General features: G+C 44.2%; 2 protein-coding genes across 15 annotated transcripts in view; both read left to right on the forward strand.

The window, feature by feature from the left end:
* PCNT (pericentrin) overlaps window positions 1-7,235 on the forward strand; it is a 115,345-nt gene extending 108,110 nt beyond the window's left edge. For all 10 annotated transcript variants that reach the window (XM_021398732.1, XM_021398734.1, XM_021398733.1 and 7 more), the window contains 2 exons: window positions 3,453-3,571; window positions 5,828-7,235. In XM_021398732.1, the coding sequence (XP_021254407.1) occupies window positions 3,453-3,571; window positions 5,828-5,871 (163 nt within the window). In that variant the 3' untranslated portion in view covers window positions 5,872-7,235. The remainder of the gene's footprint in view (window positions 1-3,452; window positions 3,572-5,827) is intronic.
* The window catches only part of DIP2A (disco interacting protein 2 homolog A), a 122,260-nt gene continuing 103,899 nt past the window's right edge, over window positions 7,098-25,458 (forward strand). For 2 of the 5 annotated variants that reach the window (XR_002439327.1, XM_021398743.1), the window contains exon 1: window positions 7,098-7,316. Coding sequence is in view for 3 of the 5 variants with exons in the window: in XM_021398743.1 (XP_021254418.1) it covers window positions 7,130-7,316 (187 nt within the window). In the remaining 2 variants the exon portion in view is untranslated. Of the gene's footprint in view, window positions 7,317-8,156; window positions 8,348-25,458 lie in introns of those variants that run through there. The other 3 variants (XM_021398744.1, XM_021398745.1, XM_021398746.1) reach the window with 2 other exon arrangements.

Raw genomic sequence — 25,458 nt, forward strand, 5'->3', positions numbered from 1 at the left:
CAAGCACCAGGCCGGTATCTCCATCAGCGCCATTATGTAGTTATATGTACACACAACTCCAACACAGAACATGATAGCCTTAACCAGAAACCAGTATGTTCCGAGGAACATGATTATCGTTAATCCTTTATGCATCATTCCAAAAATTGAAAGCAGATCTATTGCCCGCATTCTCCACCAATATTTGTCACGGTATTGTCTAAGGGTCTGCGTCCGTGACAAGGGGGGGACAGGCCCAAAAGAAAAAAAACGTGAAGAGAGGAAGGAAAGAAAAAAAATCGCCGGCGACAAGAGCCAGCCCCCGGGCGGTCCGGCGGCTAAAGCGGCAGAGAAGCCGCGGAGCCGCAACCTGGGAAGAGGGGGACCCGTAGACGGATCTAACACAAAAAAAACAGCGGCACCAATCTGAGGAGGAACAACTAATTTTACTAAATATATCAAAATGAGGCTAGTAGAATTATGATAGAGGGTTTACAGGCTGAAAATCTTACACAGTAAAATGCAGGAGGACCATGTGCTTTCTCCGCCAGGCTGGGAAGAACAGACCCCGCGCCTCCCACCTGGCTTCACCACCCCCTCCCCCGCAAAGACCCCTGGGGAGTGCACCTCCTCCCCTCCCCCTCAGAGGGCCACACCAAAAAAAAAAAGGCAGTTTACAGTAACCGGGGAATTAACCCTTTAACTGCCCGTACCTTACATGATGTAATGATGTGGAATACCGACAACAAAAAAATCACAAAACCATAACACCATCCTTCAAATCCATCCAGAAGGATGTGGTGAGGGACCATGTCAAAGGCTTTGGAGAAGTCCAGGTAGATGACATCTGTTGCCCTTCTGCCATCCACTGGTTCTGTCACTCCATCATGGAAGGCCACCAGATTGGTCAGACAGGATCTGCCCTTGGTGAAGCCATGCTGGCTGTCTCGGATCACCTCTTTGTCTCATGTGTGCCTTGACATGTCTTCTAGGAGGATCTGCTCCATGATCTTCCCAGGCACAGAGGTGAGGCTCACCAGCCTGTAGCTCCCTGGGTCATCCTTTCTCCCTTTCTTAAAAATGGGAGTAATGTTTCCCTTTCTCCAGTCACCAGGGACTTCACCGGACAGCCGTGATTTTTCAAATATGATGGAGAGCGACTTGGCAACCACATCAGCCATCTCTCAGAACCCTGGGATGGATATCATCCGGCCCCATGGACTTACATACATTCAGTATCATGAGGAAGTCTTGGACTTGTTCCACTGTTACAGTGGGACGGAATCTGCTCCTCTCACCCACACCTCGAGGTTCAGGGTCCTGGCAAGACATGGGGAGCCTGACCACCAGTGAAGGCCAAGGCAAAGCACTTATTGAGCACCTCAGCTTTTTCCATGTCTGAGGAAGCCAATTCTCCGTCCTCATTTATCAGAGGGGGAACACTCAACCTGTCTCCTCCTGCCGATGTACCTGTAGAACACCTTGTTATTTTTCACATCCCTAGCCAAGTTCAGCTCTTTCTGCGCCTTGGCTTTCCTGATCTTATCTCTACACATGCGGACAGCAGCCCTATATTCCTCCCAGGCTACACAATCCTGCTTCCACTTCATGTATGTTTCTCTCTTTTCCCTCAGTTTAAGCTGCAGGTCCTTGCTCAGCCATGCCGGTTGCCCGCCTCCTCTGCTCGATTTCTTTTGCTGGGGGATGGAGAGCTCTTGTGCTCTCAGGAGGGTGTCCTTAAAGAGCTGCCAGGTCTGTTCTGTTCCAGTGCCCTTAAGGACAATTTCCCAGGAGATCCCACCCAGCAGTTCCATGAGCAGCTCAAAGTTTGCTCTCCTGAAGCTCAGGGTCCTGACTCTACTTTTTTCCAAGCCTGCATTCTTCCAGAACACAGACTCCACCAGGGCATGATCACTACAGCCCAGGCTGCCTTCACTCTTAACCCCTCTAATGCTCTTCTCCGCATTGGTGAGCACCAGGTCCGGTAAGGCTTCACCTTGGGTTGGTCCGTCTAATACCCGGAACAGGAAGTTATCCTCAGCAGACTCCAGGAATCTCCTGGATTGTCTGCTGCCTGCCATGCCACTATCCCAGCAGATATCTGGGTGGTTGAAATCCCCCATCAGGACAAGACCCCATGAGCACGACACTTCTGCAGCTGAAGCAAGAAGGCCTCATCAACAGGCTCACGCTGATCAGGTGGCCTGTAACAGACCCCAACCACTAGATGTCCTTTACTGGACTGATCCTTGATTTTAACCCATAAGCTCTCTGGTCATGGCTGTTACTCAGACACAGCTCTTCGCAATCTATCCACTTCCTAACATAGAGGGCGACTCCCCGTCCCTTTCTACCATGTCTATCCCTTCTGAAGAGTCTGTAGCCCTCAGTTAGAGTATTCCAATTGTGGGATTCGTCCCACCACATTTCCATGATAGCAACCAGGTCATAATTTTCCAAGCACATCATGGTTTCCAACTCCTCCTGCTTATTTCCCATGCTGCGTGCATTAGTGTAAAGGCACTTCAGCTGGGCTTTCTGGCACACTACCATTCTAGAGAGGCCCTCCCTCAAACCTCCCAAAGAAATCTGAAGTTTTCCCCAGCTGCTTCCTACAGGGACACGAGAAGGTTTCAGATGGGGGGGGTTCAGCAACATTACCTCCTCTGAGGAGTTCCCAGCAGATCCTACAGGACAGGTCGGAGGTTTTTCCCTGCAGTCTCCTAGAACGACAACATCCCCAAGCCCTTCTCTGTCCCACTGACCTCCACCCTCTTCCCCCATCAAATCTAGTTGAAATTTCTGAACTCGCTCCACCCTAGCAAGCGTCATTTTATCCCCATCCCCCTTCATGTGATAGTGATAGCTAAAATCAAATGTGGATGTGAGAAGCATTTCCTGGCAGAGATGAACAGAAAGAAGGGATTGATAGGAACTGCATTCCTGTATACAAGAGAACAGGGAGAGGGAAAACCTCTCAACTCCAGGGTAGCAGTATGTTTGCACAGAATGTCCCCACAAATGTATGTTTCTATTAATAGTTTCCTAAACTATTAATAATGTAGAATAAAGCAGTACAGTCACAGTATGTGATTTCAGCTTTTTCAGCCTTGTCCTTCAAAGTAGACTTTAACCTGCTACGCTCTTGGATGCAGCATGCTCTTCTCCATAGAAGTGGGTTTATCCAGCCATTTGCATTTGCCTCTGTTTGCAGCTTTCTTAGCAGAGCAACTTTTGGTTGCTTACCAGGAGAGTGAGACTCATAGGTATTCCAGCTCTTACCAAAACATCCTTCCTTTTGGCTCCTGTGTAAACAAAGCTGCCTAGTCTATTTTTTTTTTCAATCTAGATACATGCAAGTTTGTGGTGCTGGTGGTGTCTACTGAGTTTGCTTTGCACTGAATAAATGTCTGTATGAGTGTAAATTTGAGTGTAGCATGAGAAAAAAACAGAACTTTGTTTTCCTTTTTAAGATTGCCTCCATCCACTTCAGAAAAGTCCCTTGTGCCTACTCAGGATCCTGAACGATCGCTTATAGAATACATCCATCGCTTGGAGATTATCCAGCAAAGACTGAGAGGGATTCAGCCAGGTAAGAGAAACCCTGCTGCACTCAGTGCTGCGAGTAGTCTGGGATCCTCTTTACATGGGTTTTCCTGCATATTGCCTATAATACTTAGAGAATGTAAAAAGCTTTATTTTAGTGAAAGATGTATTTCCTGTGTGAGAGGAGGAAAAATTAAGCCTCTGAAATGTAACTTTGTTGTAAATTGTACCTCAAATTAGTCCAAGTATGTCATTTCTCAGAAGAACTTCAGTGAAATTCTTCAGAGATAAGGGTGAATAATTTCCATGTCATTTTTTCCCTCCTGTTATCAAGTCTAAATAAGCAAGTTCTGCAGTTTAAATGAAATGTATGGAAATAACTTGTTTTAAATTCAGTCACTGTAATATCATTGTTATAGCTGAGTATGGCCTCCTCTGCAGCATGAACTATCCTACTCCCTTCATTTATCACTTCCATAGCAGATAAAAAAAGAAAAAAACAAGAAAACCCCAAGAAAACAACCATATTTTTCTTGGGCTAAAAAACACACAAGGCTGGGGTGCCTCCTCCATGCATGGCTCCAGTGAGCTCTACAGAGTGGAGGGGCCTCCTGGCAGCTATTCCTCTGGGGTCTTTGGAACATCTTCCCAAAACTTACTTTGCCCATCCCAGTTTGTTACTGAGTTCTCTGATCTGAACTTGTAAGGGTCATCAAGTCAGATAATGCCATGGATGTTTTTGTCCAACTGTTTTCCCTTTTGCCTGCTGTTGCTGATTCCTTCCCCGTGTTCTGTCTGCTCATCCCCCCAGTCAGTTGTTTACTTACTAAGACTACTTGTGGGTCACTGCAGTCATCAATCTCTAGGCAAGAAATGTTTGTTTCCTCCTACCAGCAGCTTCCTTAGTTCCCCATATACTCAGCCAAAAGCTGAACAGATTTTACTGTGCAGACATCTGTCTACAGCGAGGCCATGGCACTAGGGGTGGGCCACGTTGATTCTTCTGTGAATTGCATATGCACACCTACATGTTTCTTTCACTAGGCATAACCTTTGTCAGTGCTGTTTCCCAGGCAGTCTTGTATCTTATAACTGTCCTGCAGCTTTTGCACAAAGATGTGTGGTTTTGTGTTGTTTGAGCTGAGATGAGGAAGAAAATAAACATACCTGACTGAACCTGCAGACCTCTGCGACAGACACTGTTGCTCTTACTGCCACATCTTTGGTCTTTGTCATCAGCAAATAAATCATCTCTATGGAGATGTTTGTGGGAGGGAGGGTGGAGCAGGCATTCTATCACTGATCCAACAAAGGTATCAGTAATTGTTAGTACTGATTTCTGCATTTGGAAAAATGATGACTTCAAAGCTAACTTCTGAGGCAAATTCTTAAGATTATGTGGTGCAGTCCTAACACACCCTTAGAGTTAACCTTGAAAATTTAAACTTGAAAACTATGTGTGTTTCTCTAGAAAGAGAAAAATTTTTGCTTTGTCAAAGTTCATAGGAGCATGGTACAGCTGGACAACAGCTCTGGGGAAAGTCCAGGACATTGTTTTTCTGGCTCTCTGACTTCACTAAATACAATATATTTTCTTAAGGTTTAAAAGGTTAAAAAAAAAGGTTAACTTTGTTTACAAATCCTAGTCCTATCCATAGTCAACAGCTACAGTGACACTTCCATATGGAAACTGACATTCTTAGCAGCATTTTTCCTAGAAACCTTAATATCCTGACTTTAATTTTTTCTTTTCCCAAGTACTGCAATTATTTATGGCAGGTATAGAGAATCAGATGTTAGAACTGAAACCTGAGGTATTTCACAGAATAAGGTATTTTGTGTTAATTGTAGAGTACTTAACTGGGGTACAATGCATACTGGTGTGAATGTTCATGTTACCAGAATGATGCTGTAGGGAGTTGCAGTACCATGGAATAACCTGCATGAACAGAGCTTTGAGTAACGTGAGTTCCCAGTTGCTGAACTTTACATCACCCCTCAGTTACAACAGCTTATACAGCAGCACAGTGCACCTTGAATCATCACAAGAATAGTCCGGCTGAATGAAGCAATCCATTGCTCTCTGTGTACTCTTCTAATTGACCATTGGTCTTAATGTGTGAATGTTTGCTTTGGCAGGGCTGTAAGCTTTCAACTTCCTAGGTGCTCGTGAAGATTATAATTGCTTTCAGTGTAGTTCATATGAAACACATTGAGGAAATAACATGCTGCTGCTAACTGCACCCTTTTGCTTCCTAACACAAGCACCTTTCTAATATTCATTTGTTTTATTTAAATTTAGGACAAGTTCCAGGCCCGCTTTGCAAGAGAAACATGAAAAAATGATCAGAATGCTTCTGAAATCTGTGCTGCAAAACCGCCAAGTTATTGGGTCCTTCTGAGTTATTCCCTGGTGAATGGAGGCACTTATCATCTCCTGTGCAACTAAATAAAGGGCAGTGCTTTTGCATCAGATTTTTATGACTTCTTATTATATTTTAGTACTATAAGAGGAAGTTACTTTTCACTAAGAACAATGTTTTACATTCTCATACAGAATCACTAGTACGTTAACAGCTGAAGTGTGCCTATATCACTGTATTGTCAGTTGCAAAGAGTCTCTTTGGTGTTTATTTTTCCATAGTGTATAGGTGGATTCCTTGTAAAAAAAGTTGTTAAAATCACATTTTATTAGTGAGTTCTTACAGCATATAGTTATTTGTTTTCACCTTACAATTTTTTTTTTGCTGTTCTGATAATCTGGGTTTTAATATTTCTGTAAGATTGTTAACTAATAGAACAGCTAAAAACTCTCCCAAATCATCTTTAAGACACATTGCCTTTTGGGATGTCACGATTTGCTTTTTTGTCTTTGCAATAAATAAGACTTATTTCCCTTAGTCTTCCTCATCACATTCCAGTTCAGTGTCAAGCCACTCCTTGGATTCTTCTGTGACTGAGCTTGATCTAATACAAATTTTAAAAAAAGAAAAAAAAAGCTAACTTTTCTGGCAATTACTAATCTTGTTTATATCCCTAAAATCGACAGCTATGGTGACACTCCCACATGGAAACTCTGACATGTTGGCTCTTTAGGACATGCTTCTAGCTGTGTTGACTGGAGCCTGCCATGAGAAAGTGCTGTCCCTGACAAGTCAGTGTATTTTTGTCGTTTATGAGTTGGAGCATCCAGCGCTGTATTCTGGGGTCACAGGAACACAGCCAGCAGGGCAGGATAGTGCAGTTCATGCTCACACCTACATCCCTGTGAGGCAAAGCTGCCCTTGGGCAATGTGACTTGCTGATGAGCGCTGATGGGTGTCATTCTGCATCTGGGTGCCATATCCCACAGCTCTGCCATGGGTGAAGCCTTTAGGTGCCTCCCTTGCCGCTGCAGGCTGCCTGCTCCAGAGGCACCTGTGCATGAACAAACAATACCTGATTTGGTATAAAATCTTGCAATAGTAAGGTGGCTTGTGAATAGTTCTAATCCCATGTGAATTGACCAAGAAAGTTTATACGGATCCATGAGCATGGCAGGTTCGTTTTATTCTGGATCTGGAGCCTTTATGCAGATCTGGCAATCTGTCAAACTGTGCACTGAATGTTAATGGTGTCCTTAATGCAGCATCAGGTTGTCTTCTGCTGTAAACAGTGTGTGTATCCAGACAAGCATTCACAGCTGACACTGAATAAAATCCATAATTTCATGTGTGTATGTGAATTGCTCTTTGCATTTTTCCTTTGTATACAGGAGGTCTGTCAAACCTCAGGACCTGGATCCACCACAGGTCAGTAACGGTTTATTTGGTCTCTAATTGACAGAGCACCACACTCTGTAAGTTAAACATCATGAGGTCGCTGGGAAGAGACACGTGTGTTAGACAGGGGCTCAGACCCCATGTACAGAGTCCTCCCTGCACACAGTGGGCACAGGCAGGAGCTGGTGAGCTGTCACAGTGGTGACACTACAAATCCCAACTAACAGTGAGGTTTGCCACCCAGCTCTTTGGGAAGACAGCCAAACCACGTTTAAGGTCCATTTCTTGGGGTTTGTGCTTTTGGTTTAGCAGCATGCTCTGCTGGTAGTGTGTTGGCACATTGTAAGGATTGCTTCTGTTCTTTCAAATGAACGTTGTGTGTGAGCTGCACTGGCACATTGTAACACCTACCTGCGGTGTAAGCAATCCAACGTTCTGGAGATTCATTGGTTGGGGTTGGGGGGGAGGCGGTAAATGATACTGGAAATGGGTCAAGCATTACTCCTCTGCACACAAAAAGCTCGGTATTTCCTGTCAGCACTTTGTGCTATAGCGCAGTGACCACTGCCGTAGGTCAGCCCCGAAGCCGTGCACACAGCACGGCGCCCTTAGCACTACGGGGTCCTGAGTTCAGAACTAACAGAGGCTCCTCCGCTTCTGTCACCCTGCAGGGCCGCGGCTCCGCAGCTCCCGTTCACCGAGGGGCGGCCCAGAGCAAAGGCGCGCCGTGGAGGCTGCGGTGTCGCTCTGGGTGTGCGGTGCCATCGGCAGCCCCGTCCTTTCCTCGAGCGGAGCCGTCCGCTATCTTTTCAGTCCGGGGCCGGAGCGGCACTGCCGGACGCTAGGGGGCGCTGCCCGGGCCGGGCCGGACCCGGCGGCTGCGCGGTGCGGTCGGGCCGGGGGCTTCCCTTCCTGCCGCTCCCGCCAGAGGCAGTGCTGGGGCTGGCCGTGGTGTGCTCGCGCTATGGCGGCGGAGCGGGGTGGCTGTTCACTGGATGCGGTGCCGCTGCCGCCCGAGGTGCGCGAGAGCCTGGCGGAACTGGAGCTGGAGTTGTCAGAAGGTAAGAGCGGAACGGTGGCGGCCGAGCTCCGGGGCGGTGCCGTGATGGGGCTCGGTGCCTTCGCCGCGACGCCCGGAGAGGGGCGCGGGAGCCGCTTCGGCCTCGCCCCGCTTCCCGCGGCCGTGCCTGGGGGGTGCTGGGGGCTTCGGCCCCGCCGCCCGGCCCTGAGCGCCGTGAGGCCGCGTTCCGCGCCGCCCGGCCGTGCCGCAGGGCCCTGCAGTGCCGCTCCCTTCCTCCGCCTCCGCGCGGCTTTGGGCTGCGGTTCGGCGGTGGCCCCGCGCTCCCGGGAACGCCGCTCCGCTGCCGCTCGGACGCCCCGCGCTGCCCGCCCCGCGGCCTGGGGGCTCGACGCTGGGGGCTGCGCTTCTACTGCCCGACCGCAGCCGCTGGACCCCGCTGAGGTTTGAGATCCGAAGCGATTCACTTTTTGTCTCGGTGTGGTTCTGGGCAGAACTCTTCAAAGTGAGAAAGAACTGTTGTGAGTGTGCAGAGCCCTGGCTGCTCCAGCCTGTTGTTGCCCACAGAGGTGGGAGACTCCTTCTCTGGAGGTGTTGAGCACTCTCCGGGACGCTTCCTATGCGACCTGCTGGTAGGGCACCTGCTGCGGCATGGGTTTGGAGTGGGGGATCTCCAGAGATCCTTTCCAGCCCTCGCAGTCTCGTGCTGCTGTGTGTCAGCTCTCTGTGACCACCTGACATCTGCAGGCACTGCTTGGACAGATGTTTTGCCCTTGGTGCACAGCGCTCACGTGCTCACGTGGGAAGGAGTGGTGATTCCAGATCATATATTTGCAATTTAATCTGTGTAAGATGGATATAAGTTTTGGTACCCTGTTTCTGGAAGAAGTAAATTGGTCATTGCAGACTGTTGGTTATTTCCCTCTTTCATAGGCAGGTGAGTTGTTCTTTCAAGCGCACTGCGTGACCTCTGGGATCCTCCCTGCTGCACCGAGGCGATGGGGCTGCTGCTGGCTGTGGATTGCTGAAGGGTTGCCCAGGCCTCCTTCCTGCAGAAGGACAGAAGGGAACTTTGATTAAATTGTTTTCATCTATAAATAAATCGGGAAGATGGTTAAACATTTCCTCCTTTTTTTTTTTGCCACAGATTGTCATAGGAAAACTTAGGAGAACTAAAGGTTGGAATCCCTTTTTTCTTAAAATTCAGTCTGCAGTGGAGATGTTGTAGGGCAAATGCCCATATGTTGTTTGAAAGCGTGTGTCTCTTTATGACAGTGTGTTGCACATGTTTTAATGTGAATTCACGAAGTATTTATGCAGTGCTTTCCGTTAATGTTTGATAATTTTCAAGTGCAGTCCTTGTTTTGACACAAATGCCACTTGTGTAATTTATCCTTTTGTTAAAACCACACTTTATTTGAGAACCGCACCTGGAACACATTCTTACCTCTCTGTGGTGTGACTTGTACTTGGCTGTCCTCTTGTCCTTCCCAGGCTCTTGGCTTTGGCTTTCTCCATAGTGTGTTGCCACAGCCAGGCTAACTTGGGGGGCTGTGCTGAAACTCTTAGCTAGATTCTCTGCTATTGAGAGGTTTTTTTGTTTTTTTTTCCCTCCAGTTCAGGTTTATTTAGCTGCGCTGCTGCTTGTCACATTGGAAGTTCATTTCTGGATGACCTCTGTCCAACAGGCTGCAGGATCAGCCTAGAGACAGAGGTGTGCTTGCATGGAGTTTACTGTCTTAATTATAACCTTATTTTAATGCTTATTTGGGATGTTATATTTTCCAGCACTCAGTAGATTCTTCCAAAGCTTCTTCTGTTCCTGGTTAAGTTTTAGAGGAATTGGAGGAAAGGTGGCATTTCAGTTCTGGTGTGTGGATGGGGAGCTTAACGCACAGATTGCTGTGGTTTCCAATGGAAGGCTTGTGTCTGTCTGGGCAGAAGGCTCACTCGTACAGTGTTGATCCCATTGCTTATTTCTTATTTGGAAGAAAAAAAAAAAGTGTGACCAGGAGGCTTTAGCTGGTTTTTATTGCTTGAGATCTTGCAGTTGGTGTGATGCACACACCTGACTGGGAAAAGGTGCCAGCTGATGAGGGTTTCCTGAAAAAATGTAGGGTATCGAGCATCCATCTGGCTGTTGTGGCCGTACTCTGGTGCCAGCAGATGGGTTTTGTAATGACCTCTAGGCAGTGCTTGCCTGTGCTAACTGGGGAGAGGTGCTGACTTCAGTTTGCTTTCCTTACAGTGAAGTGTGGTATTGGGCAGTGAAGGTGCTCCTGCACTTAAAGTGGTACCTTTCTGTTATGGAAGTTCTCAGGACATATGTCTGTAAGCTGTGTTTGTTTGTGTGATCATTTAATATGTGAAAACAAATACAGTCTGCAGAACTATTAGGACTGGAGAGGCAAATCCTTTGCAAATGACCATCAGTGAAACTTGACCTTGATGTGCAACATCTTCAATGCTTAATTTCAGAGACTCTCCAATAGAAGATATTGTGTCACTGTGTGATAACACCTGGGGATTGCCAACTGCTACTGGTTCCGAGCAAGCCTGTGGACCAGAGAGGGGCTGCCATTGAGCCCCTAGGACATGTGGTGCCCTTTGTCTGGTTTGTGGCTAGGAAGGGTCATGGTGTTTCAGTAATGTGTCCCTAAGCGCACTGATATTTCTGCTGTGTGATGCATGTGTTATGGGGCTGTGGTTAGGAGAGATTCCAGTGCTGTAAGGAGATGGTTGACTGGGAGGCAGCGTGTTGCGATCAGAAGGACCAACACGATGGAAAAGGCATTACAAAAGAGATGGAAGGACTGGCACAATAGCAAGGTGCTACAAGGGAAGGGAAGTAGATCACTCACCCATATCAGAAGATTCTGGGCTCACAGGGAAAAGCTTCCACCAAGGAGGGATCTCCAGAAAGAGATCCTTCCTCAGTGGCAGTCAGCTTTTAAATGAGGCCCTTCCGGTCACACAGGTGAATTGCCTTCACCTGTGCTCCCATGGCTGACTGGGTCTTTCCTCCAGGTGCTCAGTCAGTTGTTCAGGCCATGACTCAGCAGTTCCTGTACACTGGGAAAAGGGGGCTTCGCTCAGCTGGGTAGAGGATTTCCTTTGCTGCTAGTGAGGTAAAGACAGTGTGCACCTGCAATTGCAGTCACAGCTGCCTGTAAGCATGTCCTCCAGGAGGAAAGCTGCACCTCACATTGGCAGGACCTTTGTTCCCAGGCCTGTCTGTCTTTGTGCCTGAGCAGAGGCCTGCCTGCTTTTAAAGCCTTATTTTAGTATTCTGGGGCTGGATTCTGGTTGCAACTAGGCTTTGTACTACAACAGCAGGAAGAGGGAGCTTTAAAAGCAAAACTTTCTTGTTACGATAGAGAACACAAACAGACTTATTTAATAACATGGTGGTTGGAATGAAGATTTTCCCTTCCTGGACAGTTAGTTATGATGTCTTTAATGATTCTGTTGCTATTAAACTATGAAAATGAGCTAGCATCCTTACTTTGTATGATCTGGAGTGGACTTACCTTCCTAGAATCACCTTCCTAGGGTTGAAAGGGACCTCTAGAGACCACCCTCTCCAACCTCCTGCTAAATCAGGTTCCATAGAGCAGGTTGCACAGGAAAATGTCCAGATAAGTTTTGAATATCTCCAAAGATGGAGAATGCACAACCTCTCTGGGCAGCCCGTTCTAGTGTTCTGACACCCTTAATGTTAAGTTCTTTCTCATGTTCGTATGGAACTTCCTGTGTTCCAGTTTGTGCCCATTGCTCATGTCTTTGGGAGCCACCAGAAAGAGCCTGGCCCCATCCTCCTGACACCTGCACTTAAATATTTATAAACAGTGATGAAATTCCCCCTCAGCCTCCTCCAGGCTGGACAGCCCCAGCTCCCACAGCCTGTCCTCAGCCACGATCATCTTTGTGGTCCACTGCTGGACCCTCTCCAGCAGTTCCCTGCCTGTCTTGAACTGGTGAGCCCAGAACTGAGCCCAGTGCTCCAGATGTGGCCTCACCGGGGCAGAGCAGAGGGGGAGGATCACCTCCCTCACCCTGCTGGCCATGCTCTTTGTAAAGCACCCCAGGCTACCACTGGCCTTTCTTCCTGCCCACAGGGGCACTGCTGATTCATGGCCAACCTGTTGTCTACCAGAACACCCGGGGCCTTCTCCACAGAGCTCCTCTGCAGCAGGTCAGCCCCTAACCTGCACTGATGTGTGTGATTATTCCAGAAAGCGAGCTCAGACTGACCAAAGTGCCAAGTGTCTGCTGGGATTGACACCATTCAGCTTTTTTCCCTGGTGGATAGGTGCCAGGCCCATAGGGTGCCTTCATCCATTGTGCTCCTTGTGCAGGTCCTGAAGTCTATTCAAGCACTGAATGTTCCCCTAACCATGAGCTAGTGTGCCAGCAGAGCAGGAGGAGGAAGAGCTGAAGGCACTACTTGTTGAGTTTGGTAGGAGAACTTTGGTTCAACTGTGCTGCCAGCCCTAAGATGCCAGCATTTGGCTCAGAGGGCTTTGTCCTTCTCCATGTTCTGCCTCCCAACCATGTTAAGTTTTTGCCGGTATGTGAGAGCACGGCTGAGTTCAGTGGTCCTGTCCAGAACATGATGAAGGTGGTTTTGTGAAGTTAGTGAGATGCTGTTGTTGGGGCTGTCCCCAGTGCTTGAGAGTTATCCCAGCATGTTAATATAACTGCAGCAGTGATAAACAGGAAGCTGGTAGCTGCGTTGGTTGTGTTACTGTAGTGAAAACCAATTTTCCACATTTTTACTGGTGTCTTAATTTAATGCTCCCCTTTTTAATTTCAAATGAAAGGCTGTTCCTCAAAAAGGAAACTGGTTGTCACTTCTGTGGCAGAAATGTCATATTGTTTATTATCTGAGCCTTGCTATGTCTTTATTAAAACTAACTTGTAAATTAGAGTTTTAAGAGAGATGGCAGTTAGCAAAAACAATGTGAAAACTTCTAAGTTCTGTGCACTGTTCTCTATAACTATGAGATAAAAACAAGCTGACCTGCATAATCAGAGTAGAATTTAGGTTTTTTTTTTCTCCCCTGTTTTGGAGGGTAATTAGAAATGGTTTTAGGAACTTCCAGTATGGAGTCTTGGGTTAGCATTAGAGATGAGCAGCAGGCATGTTGGAAAGCCTTACCAGAACAGCAGCATAATATGGTTGACCGTGAGTTTTGCCTATAATGCTCCATCCCTTTCCCTCAGATTCCCAGTTCCTCCATCACATTAATTGTGTCTTAAATAACACTGTCAGTGTTAATCCTGCTCCCCTTGCTTTTTCTCATATCTTCTGGGACATGGGAGGACGAACAAGATGTCTGTCTTGGTGGAGAGCATCCTTACACTGTGTATCTTTTGCTGCTTCTGCTGAAAGCAATCTTGTGTACCACGACCTCCTTGAAATGTGCAGAAGATGTAAGGACATTCGTCTTATTTTTAAGTCTGTGGCTTGCAACTTGGGAGTAATGAGGATGCGCTGTAGGGCTTACAAAAATAATTAAATCTACAGTCCTGTTATGCTGATCGCTTTAAGGAACAAGAGTGTGATGGCAACTTCTGCTTTGGGAGAACTGAAGGAAATACATTTTCTTCCAGGTGTTCCAATGCAAAAATAACTTCCTGAAATCAAAAATGCATATATTGTCAAACCAAAAAAAAATCCTTTTATAAAATCAGTGAATCCTTTCCTGTATTCTACCTCCCTGTATTCCCCTGTCCCCTTTTTCCACACCCCAACTCAAGCTGGTTTGGGTTTTGTTTTTTTTTTTTTCATTTGTGGATTGAACTGGTTTCTGTAAGAATTTGTTCCTTTTTGTTGAAGGAGGAAACTATTTTTCTGAAACACAGTTTCATTGATGAAGGGCTATGGAGCATCAAGCAATGATTGAAGATGTCAGCTTGCTGATGTTTTATAGCACCAAGTTACAAATTTAGCACCCGTCTGTGTTGTTGGAAGAAAGATCCTTTTATTATATCTGTATACAAATATAAAAGCAAAATATTTGGTCATCTCTGATTATATGATTGGTGTTTGTGTTGAAGTATTTAACAGTTTCCTGGCACAAGATTTGTAGCTCTCAAGATGCATAACTTTTTGGGCTGTCCTCAATTTCTTGAAGTGATGATTGCAGTACTGAAGTACTGTCAGAAGATGGATGGAAGATGTTTGTATGGATATCCAGCACCAGTTTGGTGAATGAGGTCAAAGGAATTCTGCAATGCAGAATTCAGGGGACAAAGCTGAAATGTATGGCTGAATCATGAAAGCCTCTGAATCATCATAGTATCCTTCCACCTTCTTACTATTTTGCTGTCATCTTTGCTGTTTCCTTGAGTTGTTTCCCCAGCAATGCTCCAGCGGGACATGAAGTTAACTTCCTTTTGTTGCAGCTCTTTCCCTGAGGAAGAGACTGAGCTGAGGTTAAGACGTTTCTATTTTATTATCTCTGCATATAATAAGGATTTGCTTCAGAAATGGATCTTACCTCTTGTTGACTAGCGTTCCTTCTGGCCTTCAGCAAGAAGGGTCTGGCAAAATCCTGCCTCTCCTACTTTTATTTGTGATTTGCGTACACTTGAAGTATACTGATAGCTGCTGTCATCATATTACAAAGACAGATGCAAATCATTTTGTATTCTGGATTTTCTTTATTGTGGCTCAAATTTGTGAGTTTTTTTCCTGGATATTCCTTTTTTTCCTAATTTTCTTGTTTCTTTCATTTCTAGTTATCTTCTTTTTCGTAGACTACTTTTCCAGGTAAACAGGTGTATCAGAGGAAAGTTTGTGAGGTAGCATGCTCTTATTTATCCTCAAAACAATGTTCTCTGCTACTGCAGGACGCACAGGCTGGTTACACTGAACAGGTTGATGAGCATGTGTGTATAAGAAATATCAGTTAGGAGGCCAGCTCCTTCCTTCCCACTGTCATGCTGCAATTCTACTGCTTCCTCTGTGCCTTGTTATCCTTTGTGTCCTGGTTTTGTGACCAAGTTTTGGGGCATCCTTCTGCAAGAGCTCATTACTTCTGTTTCCCATCTTGAGCACAAAAGATCCTCAGTGCTTTCGATGAGGATCTTGTTTGTCTTTTCTGCTTCCTGGCTGCTCCAAGGGGGTTGCAAGTTGTCCCTTGTAGTCCCTGCTCTGTGTAGGGCAGTGCTGCACCAGGCTGAGCAGCCCTGTCCCAGAAGGGAAGTTTTGCCCCTAGGCCTCCATTAGGAGCTTAGTAAGTTGTGGGGTTTTTTTTCTTTTTTTTTTCTTTTTTTTTTTTTTCCTCCAGGAATTCAGATAATTTACCCAAAGGATACCAGTAAGATAAGGGGCTATTTTAGATGCTGTGGCTCTCTGTGCTGTATTGATGCTGGTTGTGAGTTTGTCTTTGAGTGGTTTGGTAAACCAAGGAACTATCTTGTGGTGGTCAAATGTTGAGACATAACATGATGTGTCAGCAGGTGCACAGGCTGCAGTTAGTGAGTGCCTCTGTTTTTGTGCATTAGCCTTGCTTGTGAGGTTTTGGGTTGCTCATCTTGAATAATGCAGTGACCTGGGCCGTCACTGCAATAGCAGTTGACTAATGTGATTGTGTGACAGGTGAAGAAGCCTGTCACGGAAATGAGTATTTCGTTACTCTGATTAAAGTGGCTAGACCAAATGACATTCTAGATTTCTGAACTTCCCAAATTTGTGATGCTGGGTTTAGAAGTATCTGCCACTACTGCTAAATGTGTGTGAAGCAGTGGTTTCCTTCAGACTTGGTTTTGGCAGATACTGACACTACTCTGATTTGTTTTATTTTTATTTTCGTAGGCTATCAGTAATTTTATTGGTACCTGAAACTGGTCATTAAGCTGCAGCACATGAGAATCTTCCTTTCCTAATGAACAGTCAGCTGTCTTTCAGGCTGTTGAAATTCTGTTACAACAAAACCTTTGGGTGCTGGAAATCTTTCTGCAGAGCTCTTTGCATGGAGCAAAGATCTAGAAAATGCAGCTCTGTGGTTATTATTCCTCTTTCCTGGTTCAGCTAGTGAAACCTTTGACCTTTGTAATAGGAATGTGTAGAACATCCCACAGTAATCTGGAGAACCCTTGCATAGTTTTCCTCCAGGAAGAAGAAGGGAGCTAGAACCACGTGAACAGCTTCTCATCACATCAGCAGTGTGCCTCTGAGACCCACTGGGCTAGTCAGGGAGATCCCACCCTCAACCAACCAGGTCCCAGGAGGGAGGGAAGGAGCTCTACCTGGTTTCCTTTTCCAGTGGTAAAAAATAAAGCACCTTCTTAATGTCTTTGCTGTATGAATTCTTACTTGGAAAATGGAACTGAATTAGAAATGTTAGCATGGTGTCCAGCTCCTGAGAGTTTTTGTTCCTGTTAGCTGTTAATTTCTGTACACAGGGATCCTTCATATTTTGTGTCGGCTTCTAACTCTTGGCTCAAAGTGAGCTGCTGTTTAAGGTTGTTTATAATACTTCGGATATTAAAATGGCTCTGTGTAATGCCTGGTAGTCATTACTTTTGGCTCAGGAAGTTGTCTGGATCTTAAATTTTGAGAGAAGTCTATGGGCAGCAAAATCATAGCAGGCTCACTGTGGGGGGAGGCATCTCATGGACTGCTTTGAGATGGCAGAGGTGGAAGAACAGAGTGCCTAATTAAAACCAGTAGATGGTAGACAACAGTATGGAATAAATAAGGTATTCTGCTTTTTAAATGGAAAGTACCAAATAAGCTCTGACACACTGCATGACTGGTATAGTATTTACACAACTGCTATTGTGCTGATCCTTCTCTCCATCCAGATCACTGTCATAGAATCACAGAATGGTTGGGTTGGAAGGGACCTTAAAGACCATCCATTTCCAACCCCTTGCTGTGGTCTGCTTGCCCCCATCAGATCAGACTGCCCAGGGCCCCGTCCACTGGCCTTGAATGTCTGCAGGGATGGGGCATCTGCAGCTCTCTGGGCAGCAGTGCCAGTACCTTACCATCCTCTGTGTAAAAAATTTCCCCCAACATGTAACCTGAATCTCCCCTCTTATAGTTTAAAACTGTTCCCTGCTCTGGTGTACATTCAGAGGAGAGGTTTTTAATGACTTTAAATATCCAAAGCTTGTGTATAAGTAATACCCGAGGTTTGTTCCAGTGGTCATTGTGTTTTTTCTGTGCACTACCAATTTCATTGTCTCTTCCATTAGGCAAGTTCTTCCACAAGAGCTGCTTTTACTATTTATTTGTGGTTAGACTGTTTTGGTCACAGTTGTGCTACAAACAGGTGAGTTTTTTTTCTTGATTGCATTGCTTGTGGGAAGAACATGTTCTTAGTTTTATTCAGTAACCAACTACTCTGTCTGAAGTCTTCAGCACTAGTGATAAGCCACAAGTTTCTTGGCAACTTTTCGTTAATGGATGTTTCTAAGTAATGAAGATGGACAGACATACTTTATGCTTAACTTAGAGCTGTATTTGGCAGCGCTTCAGTTGTGTCTTGATACAGTTTGAGAAACTCAAGAAACGAAATTGTGAGTATTCGTACATAGTTTAATATTTTATGTTAAGAACACGTGGACAATTTCTTTAATAATAGATTTTAGTGATGAAGATTATCTTCCCTGAATGCTTTGAGTGTTAACTGTTCCTTAAAAAGAAACATTTCAGACAGATGTTCTGTGAGCCATTCATTCTTCCATTGCTGCTTCTCAATAGCTTTTTCATTACTGGTTGTTAGTCACTGAGCTGCTAAGTAGTGCTTATGATAAAATTGGAGTGATGTTAGCTAAATCATAACAAAGAGGTGGTCTTGCTGTGTTAAGCAATGTTTTGACAATGCAAAGTAGAGAGAGTGAATTAGTGTGAGATAATTCCCCATGATGACTAACGTGTACTGTTGGACAGCTGGTGACTCACGCAGTGTTGATGTTACAAAAACTTTGTTATCATGTGAACTAAATTTCAGTGCCCTTTTTATAAGGGAAATTCTGAACTCCAAGGCTTGAGAATTTATTTTGCGGTTACTCTCACTGTATCTCATACTTGGTGGAGTGACTGCAGTAAAAATATTAACTGGTGCTGTATAAAAACTGGTGCCTAGGGTTGTCCTAGGAGAACAATTCGACTGTTCACTGGAAAATGAAGTACTTTGTGCATAACCAGTAGAAATATCTTTTGCAAAATGTGGCTCAGATTATTTTAAGTAAAGGCATTTCTGCAAGTGCAGCATTTCCCTGTTGTGATTGAAAGGGAAAAAATATGTATATATATATTGACACAGTACTTCCAAGTGATGAAATGGTTGATAAAATAGTAACTATTGCAATTTCATGTTGTTTAAGACATTTTTAATAGCAATGAAATAACTTTCATTTAATAGAATGAAGCCATTGGGTGTTTGATGATAAATGCCAGCAGGTTGTATTTTCAGACTTATGAAACATGTTTAAAGAAAATCCAACTAGAAGACCTTCATATCCAAGGCAAGTGTACACGGCTTTGTAATTATTATCCACCTATATCAGTTTTTGAAAAAAAGCTCTAATTGATGGGTTATGTACACTGAAAAAAGTGGAAAGTAAGATAATTATGGAAAACTAGTGCCTTTGTTCCTGAGAGAATCTAAAAATGAAGCATCATGTTTCTGAAGTGCAGGAGGGTTTATCCAGGAAACTATAGAGAGTAGACTTTTATACAGAGCAAGATACATACTAAGAAAAATTGACACATATAAATTGGAAATGCTTTGCAGATAGTGGGTATCAGAAAAGTTAACATTGCAAAGCTTTGGCTGAGAAGTAGAGCAGTTATAATGGTATGCCAAGGTCATTTTCTTGGAAAAGGAATTCCATTTTCAGCACATGTAGTAGTACAAAACAGATTTTCACAAGTAAAAAAAAAATATATCTAAATGTAAGGAATATGTGTGTGAGAAAGTGAGATGTGAGCTAGTTGCAACTCAGGCTTTGAGAGGCAGGAGTTTTAATGGAATAGCCAAGTTCCTGAAATCTGAGCTGTATTACCTAATGTCAGTATATTCAAAGATTGAATGTTACCCATGTATTATTTTTTACCTTTCTGTTGCTTAAATTTTTAAGGATAATGCTATTAGATGGCTTCGGAGGATATTCCTTGGGTTATTCTCATAGGAAATAATTTGTAGGGTTTTTTGGGACTGAAGAGCCATTTATCTGTTATTTTCTAGTAGAAGCTTATTACCTATAATTACCAGATCCTTCCATAAAGAATATAGTAACTGTTACATAGAAAGCAGGTGAAATAATGGTTAAGATTAAGACAGTCTTCATCAGTATTATGTAACCTTCTCTATGAAAAAATTGAGTTAGGCCATTTTCCAAAGTTATTTAAATATGGGTAAGTTGATGTAACTCAGGACATAATGCATTTAAGGATCTCCAAATAAGCCTCTGGAAAGGCCATATATTCCAGGGGTAAAAATCAAAATGCTCTTGTGGGTTAGTAAAGTCATGATCGGTACGTGGAAAAAAAATCCAATAGAGGTACTTTCCTCACATTAGTCAAGACTACAGAGAAAAGGTTGTGGAAGTTGTGAGAAGCCTGATGGGTTTGGATGAATGCGCAAGTGAAACTTGCATGTGTACAGGACCCGTAGGGAGCTTCTACATATTAGATCAACTGGGATTTAATTGCTTTAAAATTCCACAGCTGTTTATAAAATGCACTGAGACTACTGATCATTAGTCGAAGTGAAGGAACTAATTATAGCCATTTGAAATCCTTAACTCTAAAGAGTATGTGTATCTTTTTGTGTTAGCTGTGTACGGGATTCTTTATTCTGGTCTGAAATAATACACAGCATTTAAGTGTTTGTCTGTAGGGAACAGTAATGGCTTTGTCTTATGAATGTTTAAATGAAATTTTCAAACAATCTAAGCATGATATGGGGTGTCAATTTAAAAATACTCATGCATTTCCTTTGCTATCTCAAAATCTTTAAAGTCTGATAATTGAGATGTAATGTTGAGTCATAACTTTGTGTAATGTAGTAACTTGTCTTGGAAAAAAAACACTACAGATTCACCAGTTTGAGACAGATGAGTCCATTTCTGGTATTTATTTTGCCCCAGTACTTTTTGGGGAGAACAAAGTAAATCTTGGCTGTATAACTCTGTAATGCTTTCCTGAAAATGCAGTATTCAGACTTGATGGGATGGGTTACTTAAGAAATAAACAAAATGCTTTTTAGAAGCACTTCTACAAAATGGATTTTTTGTAAGTTATTGAACTGTTGCGCTGGTAGCAGAGTTCAAGTAGCCTATTGAATAAGTGTAGATTGAGTACTGGGACATGAAATTGCATGGTATCCATTCCATGTTGTCTCCCCATCTGTCTGTCTGTCTTCCTCATATTGTGTGATCCCCATCCATAACCTCTTGCATCTTCTGGAAGCTCATTTGCTTTTCCTTTGAAGGAGAAAGCAAGCAGCCTTTTAGCATGACCCTCTGACAATTGTGTCTTTTTTCTGAAAATAAAAGATTTGATAGAGCATGTCTGTATGCTAAGTAGTATAATGTGTTTATGCAACATTGTAAGGAGGAGATGTGACTGTAATGCTGCATTTGGAAGGGTGACTAATGTCTGTGGTGCCTTACGCTTGTCAAGGATTTTGAAGGCGTCATCATCTATTGCTTTGAACTAGGACAGTTTTGCTGCTAATGAGTTTTCCACACAAACTTTTTACGTTCCCATCTCTCCAGCTGAAGTGCGAGAGATTGAGTAAAAGGCACCGTATCTGTAAATGCCAGCTTTATTCTGCTAATATCTGGAAAATGTTTAAATGCAGGGTATACAAGGTGAAAACAGATCCAGATGAAGAGATTGACTCCTGTAGGATCAGACAGGTTTTTGTATTATAACTTACCTGAATAAGACACTTTGGAGTGTAAACGATGAATTTTTCTAGGATGACTTTGCGATGGCAGCCTGGTGCCCCTGTGCAGCACCCTGACTGTGACCTTCCTCTTCTGGTGTTCCTCTGTCCTGAAGCCTGCTTCATCTCTGCAAAAGAACTTAAAAAAACTATTCAGTATTCTCTTCATTGAACAGTATCTCCTCACTGCACTGGATGAGTCAGAGATCTTCCTGAAAAATAAATGTGATCATGTAGATGCCTTGAGTATTTGTACTCAAGGGTGTGAACTCAACTGGATTGAATGGACAAGCTTTAGTCTGATATTTTTGAACTTCTATATTTGTCTTTGTAACTGTAGTGTTTGTAGTAGCTTATTTTGTGTGGTCAGAGTTTTTATTTTTGTACTGGGAGTCACTGCGTATTTTTGTCTGTCTGAGAATCGGAATTCTAGAGGTGGTTGTGCTGTGGTTCACTGTTAACATCAAATAAGTGAAGTTCTTGGATGGATGCTGTATACTTTATTAAAGAGATTTCAAGAGATTAAGTGATTAGTAATCACTTAATTGTCATTGTTACAAAGTCATGAAGAAAACTTGTAGCAGTGGGGGAGCTCAAGGAAAACATAGCTGCATGTTATTATTGCTAAAGAACTTCTGTCTTTCACCAGTGGCTGGGAGTGATCCTGTATGCTAACCCTAGGATTCTGCAGAACCTTCTGTGAGCCAATTCAGATCACTCACTTAAAAATAAATTCTCTCTACCCGTCTCATTTGCTCTCAGCTTTTCTTTTTTTTTCTTCAGCTTTGATTCAGCTCAGTGGCATCAGTTGTGGCAAAGGCTGTTGTTCGGAGTGGACTGAAGGGGAGCAGATTGGTCTCTTCCAGCAGCAGTCCTACCTCGGGTAGCCTCACTGTTTGCTGACATGCCAGAGTGGAAAACAGTTTTGCTCCTTCACTCACTGTCAGCCACCCTTACAATGAACTGTAGCAATTCTCAGCAGATTTTAAGTGTCCTTTCAACATCACTTGCATTATTAACAGTACCAAATGCACATATGAAATGTAGTAAAGCGGTATGATATGGACTTGAACTAGATGGAAAAGAAGTAGGCAAGAGCATGTGTGTGAAAGAAGAAAACAGAAAGGAAATCCTCTTGAATGAGTTTCCTGAAAGTTGCTCACATGGCTGTTCCAGTACAGTTGTATTTTCTCTGTAGTTTGTTGATGTTTCCTTGTAGGGAGTTGTCCAAACTGGAAATGAGGATCCAGTTCCCCTATAGGAAGTAAGAAAATCTGACAGTTTACTGGTGTCAAAAAAAAAAAAAATAATAAAAAAAAAAATCTGCCAAGACATTATCCAGAAGATGGAGCCAGGCTCTTCACAGTGGTGCAGGCAGGGAGGGTGAGAGGTGGTGGACTTGAAGGAGGAGAGGATCTGCATTACTTGAGATTATCTGGGAGGCTGGATAGTACTTATGTGGTAAACAAAAGTGATGAGGCTTCATAACATACCATAACATGTTTTCTGCTGCTAGAGTATTGGAAATCAGGGTGAGATATATTCATGAAGATGCTGTTGTTCAGGCATGACTGTTTGTCAATGGTTTATGGGCATTCGGCCCAGTTCCATGATGAAGGGGACGGGGGATCCACGGGCCCACGCCCCGGGAAAAGGGAAAAGGGGAAAAGGGTAAGGAGATGGCCCTGAGAACAAAACAGCGGCAACAATCTGAGGAGAAACAAACTAATTTACTAAATAAGATATCGGAATGCAAAAAAACACACTATAATACAATATAATTACAATTTAAGCTGATAAATCCAATAGAGAGAGAGAGAATGTCCCAAAATCAAGGTAGGCCTTACTCTACTACCGACGATAAGACTGCTGGAGAGCGAGGTGCTGCCAAGACAAGAGACGGCGGAAAAAGGGACGAGGTCTCGTGATCTGCAAGTTTTTATACTGCGAGCTTTTATCTTTTCCCTCTGGCTGGAAAATGGTAACAGAGGAGCAAAGTACCGTGGGGAATGTAGTAGTCCTTCTCTTCTAAGAACTAGGTACATCCACTACATGATGTTATGATGTGGAGTACCAATAACCGAAAATCACAAAACCATGACACTGTTGAATTTACAATTGAAACCCAGTGCAATTTCAAGGTCTGCAAATCTAGAGTATCTCTAGATTCAGATTTGAGTATAAGAGGCTGGAGAGCTGCCCCATGGAAAGGAATTATAGAATGGCTTGGTTTGGAAGGGACCCTAAGTTCCAACCCCCCCAGCCACAGGCAGGGCCACCAACCTCCAGATCTGGTACTAAACCAGGTTGCCCAGGGCCCTATGCAACCTGGTCTTGAACACCTCCAGGGACAGAGCATCCACAGCCTCTCTGGGTAGCCTGTTCCAGCACCTCACCATCATCTCTGTGAAGAACTTCCCCCTTGAAGTTCTAACTAATCCTTCCCTCCTTGAGCTTAAAACCATTCCCCCTTGTCCTATCATTGTCTACCCTTGTAAAAAGTTGATTCCCCTCCTTCTTATAATTCCCTTTTAAATACTGGAAGACTGCAATGAGGTCTCCGCAGAGCCTTCTCTTCTCCAAGCTGAACAAGCCCAGCTCCCTCAGCCTGTCTTTGTAGGAGAGGTGCTCCGATCCTCTGATAAACTTCATGGCCCTCCTCTGAACTCTCTTCAAAAGCTCCACATCTTTCCTGTGTGGGCGGCCTCAGACCTGGACGCAGTACTCCAGATGGGGCCTCACGAGGGTAGAGTAGAGAGGGCCGATCACCTTCCTGTCCTTGTTGCCACCCCTCCTCTGAGGGAGCCCAGGATACCATTTGCTCTCTGAGCTGCAAGAGCTGGGGATCTGGGGTTTCTGGCTTACAGTGAGTTGAACTGGAGCTAGCAGTGTGCCTCAGCAGCCAGAGGGGTCAGCCATACCCTGGGGTGCAGAACGCTCAGCACTGCCTGCTGGGTGAGGGAATGGACTGTCCTGCTGTGCTCTGCCTGGTGCAGCCTCATCACGAGCACTGGGGGCAGGTTGGGTGCCATAGTATAAGAAGAAAATAGAGCTCCTGGAGAGCAGCCAAAGGAGGGTGGCAAAGATGGTGAAGGGTCTGGAGAGCAAGGTGTGTGAGGAGTGGGTGAGGTACCTTGGTTTGTTCAGCCTAGAGCAGAGGAGCTGAGGGAAGGCCTCATGGTGGCTGCAGCTCCTCATGGGGAGTGGAGGGGTAGCTCTGAGTTCTGCTCTGGTGACAGAGACAGCCCGAGGGAATGGTGTGGAGCTTTGTCAGGGAAGAGTCAGGTCGGGATTAGGAAAAGGCTTTACACTAGAGGGTGGTGGGCGTGGCCCTGAGCTGCCAGGGCTCAGGAGGTTGGGTTTGGGTGAGGCCAGGGATTGGACTCAGAGATCCTTGTGTGTCCTTTCCCATGTGGGATGTTCTGGGATTCTATAAACCTGCTGTGCCACTGAGAACCTGGCTGTGGGCCTGACCACCAGCACTCGTGTACTTGTTTCTTCTGGGGGATGTAAAGGAGGTCTTGAAAGCTTTACGACTCTGCTTTTCCAAAGTCTGAATCGTTCACTTTTTCGTACTCCTTATTAAACTTGAGCTCAACACAAGTTTATTTTGTTAATCTTTGAAATAACAAAGTGTAAAACCAGATCACTGGTCATAATTCTAGTACAGAATAATGCTGTATCTGTGCAAGTTTGTAACTCTTGAGTAGCAAATATAAGATTGTGATGGAATATAATTTTTGCTAGTTAACATTGCTTTTTATTTTCCTTGCTTTTCTTGATTAGTCTTTGATATAGGCTGGTTTGTTTAGCAATAGGGATTAGTATGTAAGTTTAAAGACCAGTGACATCTTTTATCTGCTGTTCACGTTTAAAGCAAGAGTAGGCCATTAGTTTGAACACATATATAGAATATGTGGCTACTTAGAGAAAGATAACTTGCTATGCTCCCAATTAAATCATAATGTCTTTCTGGGAAGAGCTGCACCTTCAAAGTTTGCACTGGGAAAACTTTTCTAAGTGATGGTGCTGACATAGTTCTTGATGACAGTCAGTTGTGTATACCAGGATTTCAGTTGGTTGTAGAAATAACAGAGACAGGAAAGAGGAAACTGTTACGTGTGCTTAAGTAGACTTTAATCAGTAGTTAAAGGTAACTGCTGGTTTGTTGCAGTCCCCTCCACCTCACACCCAATTTAGATTTCCTGGCTGATTTGTTAATACATGCCTAACTTTT

The sequence above is a fragment of the Numida meleagris genome, chromosome 5 (assembly GCF_002078875.1).
Source record: "Numida meleagris isolate 19003 breed g44 Domestic line chromosome 5, NumMel1.0, whole genome shotgun sequence".
NCBI classification, from domain to species: domain Eukaryota; kingdom Metazoa; phylum Chordata; class Aves; order Galliformes; family Numididae; genus Numida; species Numida meleagris.